Genomic DNA, 25691 nt, shown 5'->3' on the forward strand with positions numbered 1-25691 from the left:
GCTCTGTGACCTACATACTCTGCTACATGTAAATCATATTTCAGAAAATAACAAAAAACAACGATAAAAGGTCAAGAGAGGAGACAGTTGAATGTCCATCCAACACCCATCCCACATCCAAAGGGACAGGGTAGACACTGAAATACATAGTGTCACATAGTGCCACTCAGAGCCACAGGTAAGCCCTATCTGAGTACACTGTGGCCTGCTTCTATTTGGGGTCTATGAAGAGGAACATCACTTCTGGTTTCTGGACTACTACGCATAAACTCCTCTGAGTGGTGAACTTGCACTGACCCAAACATCCACCCCCTCTTTGGTACACTTGTGACTAGAAGGCAAGAAGAGGCCATAGGAAGTTGTATACCAAAGGAGGCCACTGAGAGAACAGGTGTTTGGATTCGTTGGTGGAAAAGTAAGCACTGGCTGTAGGGATGGAGCCCACAGTTTGGAGGTTACTTGATGGAAGGGCCTCAGCACAAAAGGGCTTGGCCTTCACAATACCTAAATAATATAGTAAGTAAAACAGCCCTCTTTCTTACCTCTTAGAGAGGGAGTGTTACCATGTACACAAAGAGAAGTCCAATTTCTATTTCTAGAAGCAGGAGGGAGAACACCTATCTGACAGATCGACCCAACAGTGGGCATGGGGAAAACAACTTGGGAAATCGTCTTTCCAATCCCCAGACCAAGCCACACAAAATGCACAAAAGGAATTCCTCCTCTATACTGCCTCCTTTGCCTTCTTCAGGCTTGCATATCTGCTGTAGCTATCAGGCTGCAAGTCTAGAGTTGGCCAAGTCTAGAGTTGGCTCCTCCATGACCCTCATTATGCCTCTCCTGCCTCCCAGAATCTTCTGCACATTGTAAGCTTTCAAGCAGCAATTAGACAATCTAGTCCCGAGGGCAAGGTTGGATCTGAAATTTTCCATTTCCTGGCTGCCACAGTGAGCCCCTGCCTCAAACTGGGAAGTAGTTTTAACTTAGGGGAATTTGCCAACCTTTTGTCTAGAAAAATAGTCAAAGACTTCACTATTTAAAAACAACTAAACTTCTGGTAATTTCACAACTCTTGGCCCTCCTAGAAAATGGCAAACTATTAAAATGTCAAATGGGACATGGATTTTTTTAAGGCATCCAGGAAAGGTTTTGGGAGTCTCAGTCCTGCAGAGATGCCAGAAACAGATGGTGCATGAAGGCTCCTGTCCAGATTGACCTGAGAGTTTCATACTCATTATTGTATAACTTTGCGTTACAAAATTCAGGCACTAGAACCCAAAGATAAGAGCAATTCCACATGAGTGCACTTGGCTTTTGTGTAGCATCCCTGAGAAAGTTTAACATCTCCAGAGCCATATATTTCATGTACTCACTATTGATGACCTTTAGCAATGATCAGGAGGAGATTTGGGGTATAAAGGCTGCATAGCAAGCAGTCAAGCACCCAGTCACTGCTGCAAACAAGCCCACTCCTGCCCACTGGCTCACCTCTTGCTTCCCTGGACATGGAATTATGGAGATGATTCCATAGAACACTGTGGAGTCTCCAATGCCTTTCCAGAACTGTCTTCTCCAACAGCTGCCACCCACCCTCTCCACATACATCAGGGAGAGGCCTGAAGACCAGAAAAGGGATTCTTTCTGGCCAAAGCAATCAGCTCCAATGGAACCAAGTATTCAGTGGCTTAAGAGGAGAATCTCTGTCTACATTAGATCTAGGACACTGAGTCCCCATCTACACTGGCTCAAGCCCAAGTGAGCCAATGTCCCCCATAGTCCCAATCTATACTGCCTCAAGGTATGCAAATCTCTATCTACAATGAACAAGAGAGGGAGGCACAGTGGTCAAGGCCTTGGACTGACTTACTACTGAACTCCTGCCCTTGCACTATGGCCTGGCTATTCCGCCCCCCCCCCCCCGCGACCTGCCTTTTTAAAATTATTTTTAGTTGTAAATGGACACAATATCTTATTTTATTTATTTTTATGGAGTGCTAAAGATAGAACCCAGTGCCTCACCTGTGCTAGGCAAGCACTCTACCACTGAGTCACAATCCCAGCCCTTTCTCACTCTTTTTAAACCTGTCCCCTTAAAAAAAAAATCTCTGAAACATCGGTATTATACAAGTTGTAAGAAACAGAAATTTATTAAGAACCATCTCTTCTCTCCCAGAAGCACAGAAGGAAGGCCAGAGGAAAATAGGGCAGGGGGAAGTGTTCCAGGGAAAAGAGTCTCTGATGTCTGTGGCAGGTGGGGACAGAGGACTGTCCTGGTGGATCCAGACAGACTCTTGGCTGGAATCCACTTGGACAAGCCCAAGCCAGCTGGCACACCTCATTGCTGAAGCTGTTTGAGTTCACTCCTGACCGATGCCCACTTCATGATATCAGGATGCTCAGAGCTCAGGGTCTTCTGGCTGTCCATTGATCTGTTTGTCTCATGTATGCATGTCCACTGGAGCCACTCTGTTACAGAACCAAGATTATCTGTGGCCACCTTCCATTGGAGCCACTCTTCTTCTTAAGGTCAGCCTGCAGAAGCACGGCATGTAGCAACAAAGCTGTAGAATGCAGGTAGTAATCCTTCTAGTGACCCCCTGCTCTGTCAATGAATTGCCCTGAGGGGGTACCTTGGGATGTCAAACTACAGCCTTCTGTAACCTACCTACTGAGGATCACCCAGGAGATGGGCCTGAGGTACTCAGGCCTGTGGGACACAGGGTCAGGCTGGGAAGTTAGGCTGGGAGAGTGGTGTGCCCACATGGAATAAGTGGAGAAGAATGGCAAGCACACTGGCACTTGCAGCCCCCTTCTGCCCCAACTTCTTGGCCTCCTCAGCCTTCTATTGCTCACAGGCCAAGGAAAAGGCTGGCTGGCTTGTGCACTTGTTGGGGTAGACACTGAAAGGATCTGCAAGGCCCAAACACCCAACAGTACACAAGCTTTACCTGGAGCTTGCAGCCCACCCCCTGGGTTCTCCAGTGCCAGAGAATGAGGTAGGTAGCCATGGCCTCATCAAATTTTAAATTTTCCAGAGCAACCCATGCATTAAAGGGGACATAACCCATGTCAAACATGATGGTTATGATGGCAGAGTCAGGGGGTCTGAGGGGGTGGCTTGTTGGAATGACTGGGTGAAGAGTCCTTGCCCTGGCTCTGCCATGGGTGCCCCATTACCTGCTCTAGAGTAGGCCTCTGCAAGGGGTCCAGCATCAGCATCTGCTGGATGAGGCTCAGTGCTCCCTCCAAAAGGTGCAGGGGAATGTCGTAGCTTGCCTGCATGATCAGCTTCTGCAGCTGCTTAGTGGTGCTTGCCTTAAATGGGCATCTTCCTGTGAGCATAGATAGAGAGTGACATGCAGCCTCCAGAAGTTTGCTGGGGAACCCTCATATTCTTGCACCTGGACGATTTCAGGGGCACAGTATGGGAGAATGCCCCAGAACCTGTTCAGCTTCTACCCAGGCATGAACCTGGTGCTAAGGCCAACGTCAATGAATTTGACATTACCTCTGACATCCACCACATGCTCCAGCTTCAGGTGGAGCTACACGATGCCCTTCTTCTCATGGCAGCGGCATGTGGCACACACGATCTGCCTGAACACTCTGAGGGCCTTCTCCTATTGCAGGCCACTGCAGTAGGGATACTCTACCATAGCTCTCCCCGACCTGCATGCTCCATGACCAGGTAGATACTGTGCATGGTCTTGATAATCTGGAAGTGCTGAATCATGTTTCCGTGTTCCAGGGCCAGGAACCTATCTATCAGGTTCTGACAGGACAGGAACATTCCCTTCTGTCTTCAGCACAACTTTCACTATGACCTCTGCCCTGTTGAGAAGATGGTAGGCTAGTATCACTGGCCAAAGCCCCCTTGCCAAGTGACCCTCAGGACATCATAATGGTCTGGGGAGCCATCTCATAGCAGGAGCTGGTCCCCTGCAGCACTACACTACTCTGACTACACATCCTAAGTCAGAATCCAGTTAAGAATACTAGCTTAAAAACAAACAAATAAACAAAAGACCAAAAACAAAAAGACAAAACAAAAACCCAAAATTAAAAAACCAATAGCAAAACACCAAATCACTAACCAACAACCACTAAATGCACTATCTGGGATTCTGAAGGTTCACCACCAAAATCTTTTTGTAATTATAGACAAAATCCCAGCTGCAGACACCTTCATTATATAGCCAGTATTTGAAATTCCATCACAGTGGTTCCTTTTGGGGTCAGAGCAAGAAATAAGCCAGTCACACCTGGGCATAACCCCCAGTGGTCATCTAACTTTTTTGGCCTCCAGAACCTTTCCAACTTTCATAATAAGAATAACAAAACAGTGCTGGGGTTGTGGCTCAGTAGCAGAGGGCTTGCCTTGCACATATGAGGCACTGGGTTCAATGCTCAGCACCACATAAAAATAAATGAACAAAATAAAGATATTGTGCACATGTATAACTAAAAAAAATTCAAAAAAAAAAGAATAACAAAAGATCCCCAGAGCTTTTTGTTTCAATGGGTTATGGAGAATAATATTTATGTGTTCAGAGATTATAAAACCTGTAGGATAATCAGGTGCAGTGGCGCACGCCTGTAATCCCAGGGGCTTGGGAGACTGAGGCAGGAGGATAATGAGTTCAAAGCAAAAGCAAGGTGCTACATAATTCAGTGAGACCCTGTCTCTAAACATACAAAATAAGGCTGGGGATATGGCTCAGTGGTCATGTGCCCTGAATTCAATCCCTAGTACCAAAAATAAATAAATAAATAAATAAATAAAACCAAAAAATTCATAAGATACTTCAATGGACTTTTCAAGCCTGAAAACCTGTAATAACTTTTGTTTTTTTAAAACCTCATCATATGTACACACCAAGTATTAAATTCCTTTTTCTTCCAACTCAGAATACTGGTATAAAGGGAAAAGCAATCATGATATTCATTTGAAACAATAAGAGACCCCAAATAGCCAAAGCAATCCTTAGTAAGAAAAGTGAAGCAGGAGGAATCACATTACCAGACCTTAAATTATACTACAGTGCCATAGTAACAAAAATGGCATTGAATTGGTACAAAAACACATACATAGACCAATGGTACAGAATAGAAGACACAAGAGATAAACTCAATACAATTATCTCATACTAGACAAAGACCCAAAAACATACATTGGAGAAAAGATAGCCTCTTCAACAAATGGTGCTGGCAAAACTAGCAAGCCATATATAGTAAAATGAAATTAAACCCCCATCTTTCACCCTGCACAAAATTTAACTCAACATGGATCAAGAACTTAGACACAGGAACAAAGACCCTATGCCTAATACAAGAAAAAGTAGACCCAACTCTCTATCATGTTGGTTTAGGAACTGATTTCCTCAACAAGACTCCTAAAGCATAAGAAGTAAAATCAAGAGTCAACAAATGGGGTGGAATAAAACTAAAAAGCTTCTTCACAGCAAAGGAAACAATCAAGGACATAAACAGAGAGTCTACAGAATGGGAAAAAATCTTTACCAAATGCACCACAGATACAGCATTAATCTCCAGGATATGTATGTAAAGAACTCAAAAAACTTAACACCAAAAAAACTAATAACCTAATTAATAAATGGGCAAAGGAATTGATCAGGCACTTCAAAGAAGAAAAATGGATGATCAAATATACATGAAAAGATGTTCAACATCTCAAGTAATAAAAGAAATGCAAATTAAAACTACATTGAGATTTCATCTCACTCCAGTCAGAATGGTAATTATCAAGAATACAAGTAACAATAAATGTTGGAGAGGATGTGGCAAAAAGGTTCACTCATACATTGCAAATTGGTGTGACCACTCTGGATAGCACATTCCTCAGAAAACTAGGAATGGAATCACCATTTGATCCCATTATCCCACTCCTTGGTTTTTTCCCAAAGGACTTAAAATCAGCATACTGCAGTGACACAGCCACATCAATGTTTTTAGCAGCTCAATTCACAATGGCCATATTATGGAACCAACCTACTGCCCTTCAACAGATGAATAGATAAATAGATTGTGGTATATATACACAAATAAAATATTACTCAGCCATAAATAGGAATGAACTTACAGCATTTGCCAGTAAATGGATGGAGCTGGAGAATATCATGCTAAGCCAATCCCCAAGACTCAAAACTTAAATGTTTTCCCTGATATGCATATGCTAATTCATAATAAGGGCCCAGGCAGGGAGCTAGGGAAGAATAGAGTTACTTTGGATTAGACAGAGGGGAGGGGAGGGGAGGGAAGGGAAGAGAAGGGAAGGGGCATAGGAGTAGAAAGGACAGTAGAATGAATCAGACATTATTACTCTATGTGCATATATGACTACATGACTGGTGTTATCACATACAACCAGAAGACTGAGAAGTTATACTCCATTTATGTAGGATGTATCAAAATTCATTCTATCATGTATAACTAATTAGAACAAATTAAAAAAAGAAAATATTACTGACTTTAAGCCTGTATCTCCATGTTCTCTTCTATACCATTGACTCTCATGTTAACATACATATATACATATTATACATACATACATTCCATTTTTTATCATCTAGACAAAAAAGCCAATAAAGAAACATCATACTTAAACTATACTATAGATGAATTACCTAACAAATATTTAAAGAATATTTCATCTAATACCTATTTAATACACATTCTTTAACTCAGCCTATTAAATATTCTCTAGAATAGACCATAGCATAACAAGTTTTAAGAAAATTTTAAAACTAAATCATATTACATTTTTGCACCACAATGGAATGAACCTACAATCAATAACAAAGGAAATTGTAGAAATTATACAAATACATGAAGAATAAACAAAATAATTTTAAACAAGCAGGTCATTGAAAAAAATCAAAAGGAAAAATTTTTAATTCTCAAAACAAATGAAAATGGTAACATAAAATACCAAACCTAATGGAATACAGCAAAAACAGTTCTGAAAGGTATGTTCATAATAATAAGTACCTAATATTACCAAAAAAAAAATTCAACCAACCAACCTAACAATTCACCTCAAGGACCTAGAAAGCAAGAGCAAAGCAAACCCAAAATTAGTAGGAAAATAGAAACAACAATGATCAAAGTATAAATACAGTTTTTTTTAAAAAGTAAAGATCAATGAAATTAATAGTTTCTTTTTTGAAAAGATAAGCAAAATCAACAAACCACTAGTTAAGCTAATCAAGAAAAAAAGAGAGAGGCTGGGGTTTTGGCTCAGTAGTACAGCTCTCAACTAGCATGCATGAGGCACTTATTTCAATTCTCAGCACCACATTAAAATAAAATAAAGATATTATGTCTACCTATAACTAAAATATATATTTTTTAAAAAGAAAAAGGATAGACAACCCAAATAAATAAGAAATTAAAAAGGAGACATTACACTGATCCTACAGAAATACAATCAATCATTAGAAACTATACATTAACAAATTGGAAAATCTAGAAGAAATTAATGCACTGCTGGACACAACCTACCAAAATTGTTCCATGAGGATATTAAAAAAACAGTAACAAATGATATCAAATCATTAATTAAAAGATTCCCACCAAAGAAAAGCCCAGGACCAGATAGCTTCACCAATGAATTTTACCAAACTTATGAAGAAGAAATGGCAATGATTCTCAAACTATTCCAAAGAACTGAGACAGAAGGAACCCCTCCAAACTCAAACTATGAGGCCAGAATTACCATGATATCAAAATCAGACAAGGACACATACACAAAAGGAAAATTATAGACCAAATTCCTGGTGAATACAGAAGTGAAAATTCTTAACAAAATACTAGCAAACTAAATCCAGCAATAATCAAAAATATCATTCACTATGATCCAATTGCACTTTTCATAGGGATGCCAGGAAAGTTCAACATCCACAGTTCAATAAACATAAATCAACAGAATTAAGGATAAAATCTCTTTATAATTTCAATAGATGCAGAAAAGGGATTGATAAAATTCAATATGTCTTCATGATAAAACCCTAAACAAATTAAGTATATAAGTATCATAACTTAACATAATAAAAGTTATAATATTAAAACACATATCCCTATTATAATGATTGGAAAAAAACTGAAGGCATTTCCTCTGAGATCTGGAACAAGAAAAGGATTCCATACTCAACTGCTCTTATTCAACATAGTATTAGAAATTTTATCCTGAACAACTAAGAATGAGAAAGAAAATAGAAAGAAAGTCAAATTATGCCTGTTTGCAGCCAATATTACTCCATACATATAAAAGCCTAAATAAACTACCAAAAGTCTATTAAAACTGATAAATTAATATAAAACACACACACTCAAAATGCAAATATCAGTTGCATTTTTATACACTAGTATCAAACTTGCCAAAAAAGCAATCATTAAATAACTCCACTTGCAATAGCTATAAAAATATAAAATGACTGTTAATAAATTTAACCAAGGAAATGAAAGACATCAACAATTATCTCATTAATGAGATAAATTTGAATAAAATACAAAAAAAGGAAAGACTCCATGTTCATGGACTAGAAAAATTAATAGTTAAAATGCCCATTCTACCCAAATTGATTTATAGATTCACTGCAATCCTCATTGAAATACCAATAATATTCTTCACAGAACAAGAAAATAAACAATTCTAAAATCTTGAGCAAAAAGAACAATGATGGAGGTGTCAGAGTATCTGATTTCAAGACACACTACAGGTAGAAATCATAACATCATGGTACTTACATAAAAATTGAAACTTATATCAATGGAACAGAATGTTGATTCCAGGAATTACCCCATGCATCTACAGCCAAATGATTCTTGACAATGGCACAAAAATCAAACACTGGAGAAAGAACAATCTCTTCAATAAGTTGTATCAGGAAAAATAGATATCCATATGCAGATTGAAACTTGACTTCTATCTCTCAACTCAAAATGGATCAAAGATCTAAATATTAAGACCTGAAATTATGAAATTACTTGAATAAAATATAAGGAAACACTTTGTCACATAAATACAGGCAATGATTTTTTTCAATATGACCTAAAAAGCACAAGAAACTAATACAAATCTAGACAAATGGGATTGTATCAAACTATGAAGTTTCTGAACAACAAAGGAAACAATAAAGAGAAAACCTACAGAATGGGAGAAAATATATACCAAGTCTTCATCTGATAAATGGTTAATATCTGGAAAATATAAGGAAATCAAAATACTTAACGAAAAATATACAATTTTAATCCAACTTTCAAAAATGGAGAAGTGATCTGAATAAACACTTCTTAAAAGATGAAAATACAAATGACCAACAAATATATGAAAAATGCTCAAAATCATTAGCCACCAGAGAAATGCAAATAAAATTACAACAAAGTATCATCTCATCTGAGTTAGGAGAGCTTCTATCAAAAAAAAAAAAGAAAAGAAAATAGCAAATGTCGGTGAAGGTGTGGATAATAGAAACTCTTGTACACTGTTGGTAGGAATGTTAATTACAAACAGTACTGGAGATTGCTCAAGAAACTAAAAATGGATATACCATATGATTCAGCTGTCATCAGGATGATACCCTCCCCAATGCAACCATGCAACCCACCTACCAGTAACTTATTGCTTTCATCTGCTTATTAGAAGGGGCTGCCTGACTGTGGAAATCAAGGCTGGGTGCCCATAACCACTCTTCAACTGCCAACTGCCAATCCCTTATAGACAGCTTTAATACTCTACACTATCCCCTTCATAAATCAGTTCTGATAAAAACCCAGACACCAGATCTGCTTGGGGAGAAGGTGCCTTTAGAGCCTGAGCTCCCCTTCTCCTTTTTTAGGCTACTGAATAAAAATTTCCTGCTTGCCTTAAGACTGTTTGGTTATTTGCAAGCAGTACCAAATAGGAAAAGATCATGAAAAGTTCATGACAAATTTCTGGTTGCTCTGCAGGAACAACCTTGGCCTTCCTAGATTGGAGGGTTCCCAATGGCTCCTAAGAGTTTCCTTAACTCCAGAAGCAGAAACAGTGGGTAGCAGCAGCTCAGCCTGGACTAATTCCATTAAGTTGTGAGGACTCAGGGAGGCTTGTTAGTGCTCACCCATTTGGGGGTGGGGAGTGTTCCCAAGACAATTCTACTTGATAACCTAGCTTCTCCTCCCTGGACCATTTTCTCTATAGCCAGTGACCACTGACCAGGAAGAACTGTGACTGATAGAACAGATTTGATTCTCAGCTAACTGGCAACCCAAAAAAAACACAGGAAATCTAAGGGAAATTTCTTGGGAAATTTTTACACCCCCATTGTGAGGTTAGACACCAAGGGAGGACACCTGGGAAAGACTAGGCATGACTGACTAGCCCTCAGTAAGCTATTAGGGACCACTGAGCATAATGATCAATATAGGTATAGTTGCAACTTCTTTTGTGGCTTCCTTTGTTGTTGTTATCTCTATGAGTCTGGCTAAACCTCAGTGAGCAGCTGTTTCCTTTCTGCTGCTTCTTGTTCATTGATATTTGGGGGATTTCACTCCATCCTTCTTTCAGCTGCTCCTAAAATTCCACCAGCCTCAAGAGGAAAAATATAGTGTCTGACTACCAAAACTGATAAGTATTCAGTGGCCCCTCTAGTGAGGCACTTCCTACTGGAAAGTTCTTTGGCATGGCATCAATGAGGTAAGGGGCCCATAGAAGATCACCAAGCTGAAGAAATTATTTTATATGTAATTCATGTTATATGGCTTGAAATCTCTTTAACTTGCGAGTCTCCACCTGACCTTGTGGTCACTCTCTGGGATATCTGATCTGGTTCTGTTCTGATCTGAATGTGCACTTTAATCTAATTATTTTACATGTTCTTTTGTCCATTAGTATTTGATTAGTCTGTTTTTATGATAATTAACTGGATAGAAGCTAAAGGATTTGATGGCTGCAGGAAATAGTTCTATTAGAAATTTTTCTACATAAAGGTCTCCAAACTTCAGAGACAAATGCTCCCTCTGGCGCCCACTCTGAATGTCCCTGGGTGACTAAGTCATGATAGAAGTGTCAGAGCATCATACCTATGACATGAAGTGGTCTCACAGGAAGCCAAGTGAGAAAAAATATACCACAATCTTGTGTTAGAAGAAACTCAACAGTTCATATGAAAGCCAGGCATGGTGGCATTATAGGTGCACGCTTGTAATCTCAATGGCTTGGCAGGTGGAGATAGGAGGATCACAAGTTCAAAGCCAGCCTCAGAAAAAAGTGAGGCTCTAAGCAACTCACTGAGATCCTGTCTCTAAATAAAATACAAAATAGGGCTGGGGATGTGGCTCAGTGCTTGGTGTCTGTAAATTGAATCCCCAGTATCCCCAGCCCCCAAAAATAAAAAATACAGTTCATGTGGGAGGTGTACAGAAGGGAATGATCATCCTACACATTGAGCAATCCCACATTCCCCCTTGGTGTTTGGGGTTTTCTGATACATGTAATAGGGGATATATCTGGCTCATTGGTGATGCTCTGATAAGAAACCCCAAAAGCAGCATATTAATGACTGCAAATATTTCCTCAGAACCAACTCTAGCTCTGGCCACCAGATAGAATCACAAATGGGGTGCTGCAGAATAACTGAGTAGAAATTTAATTCAAAACCCAGCAAGGTAAACTGCCCCCTCAAATTCCTAGGAATATTTCTGTGAGAGTTCCTATGGAAAGTCCCCTCTTTTTGACAGAAGTTTCTCCTATACTTTTTTTTAATATTTTTTTTTTAGGTGTAGATGGACACAACACAATGCCTTTATTTTTATGTGGTGCTGAGAATCGAACCTGGGGGCCCCGCTTGTGCTAAGGGAGCACTCTACCGCTGAGCCACAATCCCAGCCCTCTCCTATACCTTTTAAGCATAATTAAGCTAATGTCCTTTTTCTGGTGAAATGCTTTTGGTTTATACACCTTGTTTAATATTTGGTTTGACATGCAAGTCTAATTTTAAATTTTCTTATAAACACTTTAAGATAATTCTTAAAATTCATTATGGAGTTAAGATGAAAGAACTTTTAGCCCTCCAATTTTAACTCCCTTCACCTTTTGCTTATTTTAATATGATTTTATTACTCAAGATTGTTTAAAAGATTTATAGTTAAACTAGTCCTAGATAAAAAGAAAACATGCAAGACTGCTAGACTGAGACCAAAATAAATAGACATATAAATCAATCAATTTTAAAAATAAAATAAGTTTAAAAAAATTCTTAAACAAAACCCTGTTACTATGGAAATTGCTTTACCTGAAAATTCTGGTCCAAAGTCTACATAAGACTTGCAATTAAAAGTCTTAAAGTTTAGCTATATAAATAGATGATCTTAAATTAAAACATTTTTTTTCAGCAAAAGATGTTGACTACAGATGGAAATGTAAATTAGTATTACTACAAAACTAATAAACAGAATGGAGATTCCTCAAAAATTTTTAAATAGAATTACTTCTGGAAACATACCTAAAAGACCTGGAAACCAATGTCTCAAAGAGGACCTATGGGCTGGGGATGTGGCTCAAGCGGTAGCACGCTCACTTGGCATGCGTGCAGCCCAGGTTCAATCCTCAGCACCACATACAAAGAAAGATGTAGTGTCCCCCAAAAACTAAAAAATAACTATTAAAAAATTCTTTCTCTTTTTTTAAAAAAAAAAGGACCTATGATCATAGTAGCACTGTTCACAACAGCTAAACCACAAGAGCAACCCAAGTATCCACTGACAAATGAAAGGATATCAAAATGTGGTGTGTAAATACAATGAAATCTTATTCAGCCTTAAAAAGAAATTTTGGCATACCCTACAACTTGGATAAGCCTTGAAGACATTATGATAAATAAAATAAGCCAGTCACAAAAGAGACAAATATTAAATGATTCCACTAATATGACATAGCTAGAATAATGAAAATTATACAGACAAAAAGGAGAATGGTAGTTTCCAAAGACTATGGGAGAAAGGAATATGCAATTATTTATTATAGAGTTTCAGTTTTATAAGATGAAAACATGTATGGAGAAGGATGGCAATGATAGTTATTCAATAGTATAAATGTATTTAATAACTCTGAACTGTATACTTAAAAAATAAAACATGCAATAACCACACAATTGCCCCAATTTTACTCCTAGGCATTTATATCAGAGAAGTGAAAATTTATACCATATGAAAATGTGCACATATATTCACAGCTGTTTAATAATAATGACCAGAAACTAAAAACAATTCAAATATCTTTCAACAGGTAAACAGATAAACTGTGGAATAACAATAAAAAGGAATAAACTGCTCTCATACACTCAACACCCAAATTGGTGGGCTCTACATCCACAAATTCAACAAACCATGGATCAAATATATTGGGGGAAAAAGTGCATATGTATTGAACATACAAAGACTTTCTTCTTGTCATTATTACTTGAACAATATTGTAGTAACAACTATTTATATAGCATTTTACATACACTAGATATTTTAAGTAATCTGGAGATAATCTAAAGCATTCCAAAGGAATGTGTAGGTTTTATGCAAATATTATACCACATTACATAAGAATCCTGAGCATCTGTAGATTTTGGCATCCCTGGGGAGAACTGAGACCAATCCCTTGTAGATCCCAAGGGATGAATATATTCAACAATTTGGGTGAATCTTCAAAGATTAATTAGGAATTTTAAAAAGTTGAACCCCAAAGGTTGTATACTATGCCATTCTACTTATATTACATTCTCAAGATGGCAAAATTTTTGAAATGAAGACTAAATCAGTGGTTGTTAGAGGTCAAATAATGGTGGTGGAAAGTTAGATTGGACAGAGGTCACATGGGCAACATGATAAATCCTATAGTGGTAGAAGGGTCCTGTATCTTGATGGTCTTAGTATCAATATTCTGATTGTGATAATATACTATAGTTTTATAAGATGTTACAACTGGAAGAAATTGGGGGGAAAAGTACAAGGGATTTCTCACAACTAGTTGTGAGTTTACATTATCTTAAATGAGATAATGAATTTGAAAAACTGAGATGACACTAAAGCAATTAGGAGGAAATTTATAGTACTATAGGTACACAGTAGAAAAGAAGAAAGTTCTCAAATTAATGCCATTTCTACCTTGAGAAACTAAAAAATAAGATCAAATTAAACCCAAAGTAAAAGAAAAAAAGATTGAATCAAAAATTAATGAAATAGAATATAGTAAAACATTAGAGAAAAAGCAATGAATCTAAAAGTTGATTCTTTTTTAAAGAATCAGTACAATTGATAATCTTCTAGCCAAGATGTGATCAGGAAAAAGAAAATACAAACTACCAATAACAGAAATTTAAGAAAGGACATCAATACTAATTGCAAAGACATTAAAAACATGTCAATAAATTTGATTTTCATGATAGTTACTCTTTTTGTTTGGTGGGGGGCATATCAGATAAGTGAAAACTTACATCAGATGAAAATGTGCACATATATTTATAGTTACTCTTTTTGTTTGGTACTGGGGATTGAACCCAGAGGCACTTAACCACTGAACCATATCCAAAGTCCTTTTTATCTTTTGAGACAGGGTCTTGACAAGTTGCTGAGGGCCTGGCTAAATTGCTGAGGCCTCTTGAATTTGCAATCCTTCTGTCTCAGCCTCCCAATTCCCTGGGATTATAGGCGTGCATCATAGCACCTCATAATAGTTACTCATTTCTAAAGAAGCAATAAATTTTATTTAGACATAAATATTTCTCTTACCTGAATGTTTAAGAACATTTAATTAATATTAATGTAGGTAATAATGAACCAAATATTAAGGATACATTCGTATAGCACCTGTCCTTGTTCCAATAGCTAAGATTTTCTGAACTGGATCAAAGGCCAATGATGTGGGCTGATAAGGAAAACCATGCCGAACAGTCTGAAAGAGAGCAAATAACACAGTAATGACAAAAATTAAAAACTAAAATGATAACAAGATAAACAGCAACCAGAATGACTAAACTTATTTTTAAAAGAAAAAAATAAAAACTACCACCAAACGTTGACAAAGATATAGAGTAACCTAAAATCTCATACACTGTTAGAGGGAGTATAAAGTATGTCATTTTACACCACTTTGGAAAAATATATTGCAGTTTCTTATAAAACTAAACATACCTAGTCTATGACCTAGCAATCCCATGCCTATATATGCACCTAGAAAATTTAAAAATGTTTCCACAAAATGACTTATCTAATTATACTTCCAGCAATTGTATTTATAATAGTAAAAAAAAAACGGAAATAGCCAAAATGTCCAAAATATAACAAAACTGTGGTATGATAATTTAAAAAAACATATGGTATTCTTGGGCTGGGGATGTGGCTCAAGCGGTAGCGCGCTCGCCTGGCATGCATGCAGCCTGGGTTCGATCCTCATCACCACATACCAACAAAGATGTTGTGTCCGCCGAGAACTAGAAAATAAATATTAAAAATTTTCTCTCTCTCTCTCTCTCTCTCTCCTCTCTCTCTCTCTTAAAAAAATATGGTATCCTCATGTTGTAAACTACTACTCAATAATTAAAAGATACAAACTACTGATAGATGTAAATCGTGAATGATTCTTCAAAGCATTATGCTAAATAAAAGTAGCCACTCACAAAAGAGTTTATATAGTAGGATTCCATTTATATATAATAAGCAAAACAAATCTATGGTGAAAAAATCAGAATACTGGTTACTTTGAGGAGAACTGACTGGAGAGTGGTACAAAGGAACTTAATTGAATGAAAGTAATATTCAATATTTTGATAGAGGTTTATATTACAAAAGTGTATATGTTGGTCAAAACTTATCAAATAATACAATAAAATTTGAGATTTCTCTGTATGTAGATTGTTCTTCAAAAAGAGTTAAGAAAAAGTAATGTTATGCATTCTGAAGTGTTAAATTGTATTGACATTTGCAAGCTGAAAATTCATCTCCAAAATACAGAGAGATGAAAAGAAGAATGAATAGATATGTGATAAATACAGCAAAATGAAACTTGTCAAATATAGGTGGTGAGAATACACACATGAGAATTCAGAAGTTCTTTCGACTTTTCTGATGTTTGAAAGTTTTCATATTAACACAAAAGAAAAACATAAAAATATAAGGAACTCATTAAGGAAAAGACATATGAGAAGGAACATGTAATGTCAGAAATATTTTCATTTTAATATGGAATATGCTGTATCTTTTCAAAGGGTAGAAGACTCAGACAGGTCAGAAGAAGACAGATTCTATATACAGTTCATCTACATATCTGGTGCTCCCAGAATTGTTTCCTAGTTGAAACATTGTGATAACAAAATGCTACATTTATAAGTATTCAAGATAAAAAAAAATCAACCACAGCATGTAATTAATTTAGAACTCTTCCCCTGAGAAAACAATGGAAGGAATTCATTGCATAACTCCCTCCTTTTTTAGAGCATACAAGAACATGTATGTATGTATATACTACACAATATATACATGAGGTTTAGATTACATGATCCATGATCATGACCTGTTTTTTTCACTCAATGTACTTTCACAAAAAATGTGTAAACGTGTAGCCTAATATGAATATTTCATAATGTTGTTAAACAATCAACTACTGTTTTAGAATCAAAGAATTTTCAACTAAACTGGTGCTGACAAAGGCAGTCTCATACAGTCTTTTGACACCCATTTGGCTGCAGGAGAATACATTGTACCTGGAACACTTCCTTACCAAAAGATAAAATGTCTACATGGTCTGTGCTTAGCTCATTGCCTGTGTGGGAATAACTTTCTCTGTTGCAAGCCCAATTTATGCTCCTTTGTTCTTCTAAAGCACGTGTATCACATGGCATGCAGCCAACTCCATTGCTCTATCTATTCTACATAGAGTATGAAAGAGGTCCTTCAAGGCTACAAAAGGATACAATAACTAAATATCCTATATTAGCTGCTGGGAGACACCTGTTTGGCCATAGGGAACTGACATACATCATTAAAGCTCACAAGAGTGTTTTGAATTCTGCCAGGCAGTTGGTAAAAATACTATTTTTCAGTGTGACTCGTAACTGAAATATTTACTTCTTGATTCTGACATAGTTTATTTCTGATGTAGATTTAGCAACATGAAATTGTCAAAAGGAAGAGATTTATACTTTTCTTACAGAGCATATGGATTACAAAAATCAGAATACAGTTCCTCTCTAAAAATAACAAGAGGTCAGAACACTTTCCAACTCATTCAATGAATGATGAGCCAATATTAGCCTGATTTAAAAAAATAAAAATGCAGGCAAAGACATGTTGAGAAAAGAAAACTAAATACATATAACTTTTATTAATATAGATGCAAAATACTATCAAATGGATTCTAGCAACATGACTTGTTGAGATTTATCTCAAGAATGAAAGACTGGTTTAACATTCATTTTTTAAAATTTTTTATTTGTTCTTTTTAGTTATATATACAGTAGAATGTATTTTGACATATCACTCTAACATTCTAACATTGAAAATCATAAATACAGTAGAACGTATTTTGACATATCATTCTAACATTGAAAATTTAATTAATGTATCCACAGAATAAAGGACAAAGATCACTTGATCATATCAACAGATGCAAAAAGGGAATTTCAGAAAATTCAACATCCTTTCTCATATTAAAACATAATTGATGAAATTGTGAAGAATCTCCTCAATCTAATAAACAGCATGTACAAAAACCTATAGCTAACATCATACCAATTACTGAAAGAATTAATGCTTTCTTTCTAAGGTTAGGAAACAGATAATTATATGCACTCTCACCACTTCTATTAAATATTGTATTGAAAGTTCTATTCAGAGCAAATAGATAAGAAAAAGAAGACAAACCAAGATTGGAAAGAAATAAAAGTATTTGTATATGACAGAATCTTGTATATACACAACCCCAAGAAACACACTAAAAATTTGGAACTAATGAAGGAGTTCAGCAAGAATGATTATACAGAACTACTATGTAAAATCTTACAGTGAATTCCAAATTTATGTATATTTATAAAACACCAATTAAAAATAATAAAATAGAAGGAAGACCAGTAGAATAGAGGAAGAACAGGGGGAGAGAAGAGGGGAGGGAAACAGGAAGTACTGGGAACTGAAATGGAGCAAATATGTTCCATGCAAGTATGATTATGTTGAAGTTAATCCCACTATTGTATATAACTATAGTGTATAGATAAACACATTTTTAAAAAATTAAATAGTCAATTGTGAGACCTATTGAGGATATTTGTACTGCCAATGACAAAATATGGTATAGATTTCCGCTGTTACTCATTTATAATTAATACTTTTGTTCTATTCAAAATTCATACTTTACACTACTTTTGTTTAACAGCTAAATGAATCTGTTTGGAGCATGTCTCTTAGATCCATGTTTCTTAAATTCCTGAAAGTTGCTTAGAAAACATATGTAATTTAAAAATTGTTCACACAATGATTCATTCAATGAAGACATTATTTATTGATAGTTGCACACGCTACTGTTCATGATCAAGCATTCCATCAATACTAAGAAAAATGACATTGTTCTCAGATGTAGAGAAAACTTGAGTTGATATAACTAATTCAAAGCATTTTTATTAAAACTATTTCTTGATTGGTCAAGTAGCAAAATTGGGAGTAGAAACTCAATTCTTTCTCATATGGATATTGTATGATTTTATGAGGACTTCATATAAAAATGAAACTTTAAAACTTTTTAAGTAAAAAATAAAATAATTACATTTCCAAAAAAACACCCAAAGTAGTGAAATATTTAAGAATAGTGTAGGATTATGAAGATGGTGGCGAATAGAGTGCCTCACCCCCATGTTCCGCGTCACTGTGCAGGTGATTAGCGAGTTTAGAATGGCCAGAAGCTATCTTGTTAGGAATTTCCAGCAAAATTGGGGTGCACTGAAACCTAGAGGATGGATTTCAACACCCGAGGATTAATTACTGCTGCTCAATCAAGAGTGAACCGTGCACCTGGAGATTCAGGCTGACTGATCAGCGGACCGCCCAGCAGCCAGAGCCTGCACTCAGACGTGCCAATGCAGAGAAACGGTGCTACGGATTCTGTGGGGTCCTGCCAACTGTGCCTTCACAGTGCTCCAGGCTGAGCTCTGGGTTTGAGACGGGGAGAGAAACAGTCCAGATCTGCCCTCCACACCGGACACCCCACTGAGGAAGCCAGCGGCCACCATCTTGGAGAGCTGACATCACCATCGCCAGTTTCCGACATATCCGACCCCATCGCAGCAAGTTCAGCAATAGAACAGGTGTGTGACATTTAGCCCTTCTCCCATACAGTGGGGAAATCGCATAAAATCTCTCCCCGGCTTTCCAGGGGCGTGATTATCAGAGTGAGCGTGAGTAGAGGCATGGGGAAAGGTAAAGGCACCTGAACTCCAAGTCCCCCCATCCCACCAGCGGCTAAAACGAAACCTGTCTCACCAGCTCTCAGAGGAGTGGCTATCGGAGGGAATCAAAACAATATGGGGCCAGTTCCCAATAGCAGTGCTATACATCCAGGAAACTGAAGGCCCAGAGTGTAGCTTGAACAGCGGAAAGGTATCACACTGGGGAAGGCCTTTCTGGCAGGAGAAGCGAGGAGACTAGAGGCCAGGAATAAACCTAAGTGAAAAGGATTGGAGAGACACCTGGTGGGGAGGAGGGAGTGGCCTCATAAGGATTGTTTCCTACAGCCTGAGAGCACAATCTTGGTCTGGAAGGCACAGCTCCACCTACTGGAAGCTAAGAAAATAAAAGCCTAACAGTGCTTTTTTTTTTTTTAATTGTAATTTTTATTTTACTTTATTTTATTTTTTTATCATTTCTTCTTTTTCTTTTCTATTTTTTTTCTTTCTTCTCTCCCTGTCTCTTTCTTGGTTTGCTTCCTTACATTTTCCCTATGTTTCCTCCCAAGCATTACCACTCTGATTACGTGTAATTTACTAAATGCAAAGAGATGAATATTATGAGACGGTCTTTAGTCCGCCTAAGCCCTTAACTATCCTCAAGTACTCCTTTCTATCCACTTGCATTTCAGCAACCCCCCCAAAGAAGCTAAGATATACTAACCTCCATACCATCAAATCGCCCAACCTTAATATAAAACCCTAAGTTCAAACCTCAATTCTCTATATGCCATCTATAGGCCTTTAATAAAACTAATGAATTTACCTTAAATCACAATTAAATCCAACATCTTTAAACATTATCTCCCAACACAAAGGAGAGATCTTGGAGCTATACAAAACCAAAACAAATTTATAGGAGAAAACAGAAACACAGCAGTCAAACAGAGTTGTAAAGTAATGTAAGCACCATGAAAAAACAAGGGAAAAAAGGATTACAAACAATGCAGGATAACTTAAATTTACAGGAGAACTTAGAGGCATCAGAAAAATATACAGAGAAAGAACTCAAGGCATACCTGACTCAGATGGAATGGAATCTTAAAGAAGTCATTAACAGCAAGTCCAAACAATGAAAGAATACTTTGAAAATGAATTACATAAGCAGATTCAAGAAGCAAAAAATGAACTCCGCCAGGAATTAGAGATTTAAAAAAAAAATCAAACAGTAATCCTATATATGCAGGAAGCCATAAACCAAACCAAAAATTCAAATGAGAATATTACAAATAGACTAGATCAAATAGAAGTCAGAACATCATATAATGAAGACAAAGTTTATCAACTCGAAAAGACTATAGTCAACGCAAAAAGGCTGGTAAGAAACCACGAGCAAAAATCCAAGACATATGGAATGTCATAAAAAAAACAAACGTAAGAGTCATTGGGATAGAAGAAGGTATTCAGGTCCAACCTAAAGGAATGAGCAACCTATTGAATGAAATAATCTTAGAAAACTTTCCAGAAATGAAAGATGGGATGGACTGCCAAATTCTAACTCCAAACATACAAAACCGCAATAGACCAACTCCAAGACACATTATTACAAAGATATCCAACATACAGAACAAGGAGAGAATATTAAAAGCTACAAGAGAAAGGAGGCAGATTACATTCAGGGGTAAACCAATTAGGTTAACAGCTGATTTTTAATCACAGACGTTGAAAGTGAGAAGATCCTGGAACGACGTATTTCAAACACTGAAAAATAATGGATTCCAACTAAGAATATTGTATCCAGCAAAATCAAGCTTCAGGTTTGACAATGAAATTAAAATATTTCACGATAAACAAAAGTTAAAAGAATTCACAGACAGAAAACCAGCACTGCAAAGCATTTGAGCAAAACACTATAAGAAGAGGAAACGAAAAACAGCATCCAAGACTAACAGTGGGAGGTGACTCAGTAAAGGGGGGGGGCAGGAAATAACCAAAGAGGAAAAATAAGCCAAATTAAAATAAATAAATAAGCATGACTGGAAGTACAAACCATATATCAATGGTAACCCTAAATGTTAATGGCTTAAACTCACCAATAAAGTGACATAGGCTAGTAACTTGGATTAAAACAACAGACCCAACAATATGCTGCCTTCAGGAGACTCATCTGACAGGAAAAAAAAACACAGGCTGAAGGTGAAAGGTTGGGAAAAATCATACCACTCATATGGTCCTCGGAAGCAAGCAGGAGTGGCCATACTCATATCGAATAAAATCAACTTCAAACCTAAGTTAATCAAAAGGGATAAAGAAGGACACTATATACTGTTAGAAGGAACTATTCACCATCAAGACATAACAATTATCAATATGTATGCACCAAATAATGGTGCTGCAACGTTCATAGAACAAACTCTCCTCAAGTTCAAGAATCAAATAGACCACAAAACAATAATAATGGGTGACTTCAACACACCACTCTCACCATTGGACAGATCCTCCAAACAAAAGCTGAATAAAGAAACTATAGAACTCAATAAAACAATCAATAACCTAGACTTAACCGACATATATAGAATATATCAACCATCATCAAGTGGATATACGTTCTTCTCAGCAGCACATGGATCCTTCTCAAAGATAGACCATATATTATGCCATAGGGCAACCCTTAGTAAATATAAAGGTGTGGAGATAATACCATGCATCTTATCTAATCATAATGGAATGAAACTGGAAATCAATGATAAAAGAAGGAAGGAAAAATCCTGCATCACATGGAAAATGAACAATATGTTACTGAATGATCAATGGGTTACAGAAGACATAATGGAGGAAATAAAAAAATTCTTACAGATAAAAGAAAATACAGACACAACATATTGGAATTTTTGGGACACAATGAAAGCAGTTTTAAGAGAGAAATTCATTGCCTGGAGTTCATTCCTCAAAAAAAGAAAAAAAATCAACAAATAAATGAGTTCACACTTCATCTCAAAACCCTAGAAAAGGAAGAGCAAAACAACAGCAAAGGTAGCAGAAGGCAAGAAATAATTAAAATCAGAGCGGAAATCAACAAAATTGAAACAAAAGAAACCATGGAAAAAATTGACAGAACTAAAAGTTGGTCTTCGAAAAAATACATAAGACCAACAGACCCTTAACCATGCTAACAAAGAGAAGAAGAGAGAGAACTCAAATTACTAACATATGGGATGAAAAAGACAATATCACAACAGACACTACAGAAATACAGAAGATAATTAGAAATTATTTTGAAACCCTATATTCCAATAAAATAGAAGATAGTGAAGATATGGATAAATTTCTTAGGTCATATGATCTGCCCAGATTGAGTCAGGAAGATACACACAATTTTAACAGACCAATAACAAAGGAAGAAATTGAAGAAGCCATCAAAAGACTACCAACCAAAAAAAGCCCCGGACCAGATGGGTATACAGCAGAGTTTTACAAAAAATTCAAAGAAGAATTAATACCAATATTTTTCAAGCTATTTCAAGAAATAGAAAAAGAAGAATCTCTTCCAAATTCATTCTATGAGGCCAACATCACCCTGATCCCAAAAGCAGACAAAGACACTTCAAAGAAAGAAAACTACAGACCAATATCTCTAATGAACTTGGATGCAAAAATTCTCAATAAAATCCTGGTGAATCGAATACAAAAGCATATCAAAAAAATTGTACACCATGATCAAAAGTAGGATTCATTCTGGGATGCAAGGCTGTTTCAATATATGGAAATCAATAAATACTATTCACCACATCAATAGACTTAAAGACAAGAACCATATGATCATCTCGATAGATGCAAAAAAGCATTTGACAAAGTACAGCATCCCTTTATGTTCAAAACACTAGGAAAAACTAGGGATAACAGGAACTTACCTCAACATTGTAAAAGCTATATATGCTAAACCTCAGGATAGCATCATCCTAAATGGAGAAAAACTGAAGGCATTCCCTCTAAAATCTGGAACAAGACAGGGATGCCCTCTATCACCACTTCTATTCAATTTAGTTCTTGAAATACTAGCCAGAGCAATTAGACAGACAAAAGAAATTAAAGGCATAAAAATAGGAAAAGAAGAACTTAAATTATCGCTATTTGTGGATGACATGATAATATATTTAAGAGACCCAAAAGGGTCTACAAAAAAAAAACTGCTAGAGTTAATAAATGAATTCAGCAAAGTGGCAGGATATAAAATCAACACCCATAAATCAAAGGCATTCCTGTATATCAGCAACAAAACTTCTGAAATGGAAATGAGGAAAACCACTACATTCACAATATCCTCAAAGAAAATAAAATACTTGGGAATCAACCTAACAAAAGAGGTGAAAGATTTATACAATGAAAACTACAGAACCCTAAAGAGAGAGATAGAAGATCTTAGAAGATGGAAAAATGTACCCTGTTCATGGATAGGCAGAACTAACATCATCAAAATGGCGATACTACCCAAAGTTCTCTACAGGTTTAATGCAATGCCAATTAAAATCCCAGGGAACAAAACATATGTGTGGCGAAATAAAGAGCAGTAACAATAAAATGTGAATAGTTATGATTTATTGGGAGAATGGGTATATGAGAAGTGCACTTATGTGTGATGGGGGTGGGTTACAAAGGAGGGGATTCTTATCTTTTTAAGGTCAGTAGCAATATAAAAATGTTAACTTGAGACACATTAGATAAAAATATCAAAATAACTTTGCAAAATGAACTAGGAAGTGAGTTTTATGAATATGCAATGTATTGACTTGTTAAACTATGTATATCATAGTGATAAAAATGAATCTAAAATTAAAGAAAGATAAAATTTCTAAAAATCAGTAAGTTGATAAATATTTAATTTCTGTGATATCTACTTCTGAATATCTTATAAACTGGAGGGGATTTGTGCTTTATTTTCCTATAATTTTATAATCAACTCCCTTTTGGATCTTTGAACATGATAATTTTCTTTCTTATAAAAGAATTCCTAATCTTACTGTGTTTGCATGTGGTGCTGAGGATCGAACCCAGGCCGCACGCTACCGCTTGAGCCACATCCCCAGCCCCGTATACACAATTATTTAATTGGGGATATGTTATACATACTAATGTATTACTAAATCCACTATAAAAGCAGATTATTCTTTACTACTTGTGTTTCTTCCCTAGCATATTATAAGTCACTTGAGCTCAAAGATTGTTATTTCAAGCTCAATAGTCTTATAGGAATTCAAAAAACTATTGAGTTTTATTACATTTCAATATCTATGGTGACTAACTTTTAATCTATAATTCATACTGTTAGTATAACCAAACAAATCTTAGACTTATAATTGAAGTAATGCATGTAAACATGCTTTCTAAATTGAGCATACTATATAAATTTTAGTAGAGAAATGTAACAGAAGAATGCTCTTTCAAAATATTAGAGAACCAAATTCAAATTAAATTCACTTATCTTCTTTAATCTAACATACTATCTTCTTCTATCATAATACCATATAGGCATATGTTAATACATACCTTCAAGGAAACAACCTAGTTATAGATTAACAGACCCAATTCTTGCTATTGAAAAGAGCAGATACATACAAATATATATTGATGAAAGTAATATGAGTACAAGCACATTGAGAACATAAGCCAATTATGGGTATTTTATCACTTTATTATTCAATAAAGGACACAGAACTGAAAAAATATAGCAATCTTGTGGCCAGATAGTTCTCTCCAAAGTACTTCCACTGGTGTTTTTCATCTTATGTGATTTTACTATATGGCTCATATATTTTGTTTTTATTCTAGACCCTATCAACAGTTTTATGTCTTCAGTATTATTGCTTCAATTCATGATACACCTTGATACCTCATTCTTTCCTCTCTTTCAAATCAACAAATCACCAACTAACCTCAGCCTATCTGGGGCTGGGGCTGAGGCTCAGTGGTAGAGTGCTTGCCTAGGGCATGCAAGGCTGTGGGTTTGATCCTCAGTACCACATATAAATAAATAAATAAAGATATTATGTTCAACTAAAAAAAAAACCCACATCAGCCTATCCTAGCACTTCCACTTAAAACTCTTTTATTTGTATGAAACTTTTTATTTTCTTCCTAGATACAGAAGCTTCTTTCCTCAGACAATTTAATATCTAAATTCATAGCAACTCAATAAAACTCTATATTGTGCTTTACAGAAATAAATACCTCTTTTATTGAAACTATTTTCTGTGTCTATATAGCTATAGAACAAATTTC

General features: G+C 36.1%; 1 protein-coding gene and 1 long non-coding RNA gene across 15 annotated transcripts in view; both read right to left on the minus strand.

Moving 5' to 3' along the window:
• Positions 1 to 25691, minus strand: part of Stxbp5l (syntaxin binding protein 5L) — a 326815-nt gene that overhangs the window by 265460 nt on the left and 35664 nt on the right. For all 13 annotated transcript variants that reach the window (XR_013436856.1, XR_013436855.1, XM_078044143.1 and 10 more), the window contains exon 3: positions 14841 to 14938. Coding sequence is in view for 11 of the 13 variants with exons in the window: in XM_078044143.1 (XP_077900269.1) it covers positions 14841 to 14938 (98 nt within the window). In the remaining 2 variants the exon portion in view is untranslated. The remainder of the gene's footprint in view (positions 1 to 14840; positions 14939 to 25691) is intronic.
• Positions 2118 to 8760, minus strand: LOC120884470 (uncharacterized). 2 transcript variants are annotated; one of them, XR_005726907.2, is made up of 2 exons: positions 3178 to 8760; positions 2118 to 2532 (listed from the first exon to the last, which is right to left on the minus strand). It is a non-coding gene; the product is annotated as an uncharacterized LOC120884470 (long non-coding RNA). The 2 variants fall into 2 exon arrangements; XR_005726908.2 differs by having other exon boundaries at positions 2118 to 2561.

Source organism: Ictidomys tridecemlineatus, chromosome 3 (assembly GCF_052094955.1).
Source record: "Ictidomys tridecemlineatus isolate mIctTri1 chromosome 3, mIctTri1.hap1, whole genome shotgun sequence".
NCBI classification, from domain to species: Eukaryota; Metazoa; Chordata; class Mammalia; order Rodentia; family Sciuridae; genus Ictidomys; species Ictidomys tridecemlineatus.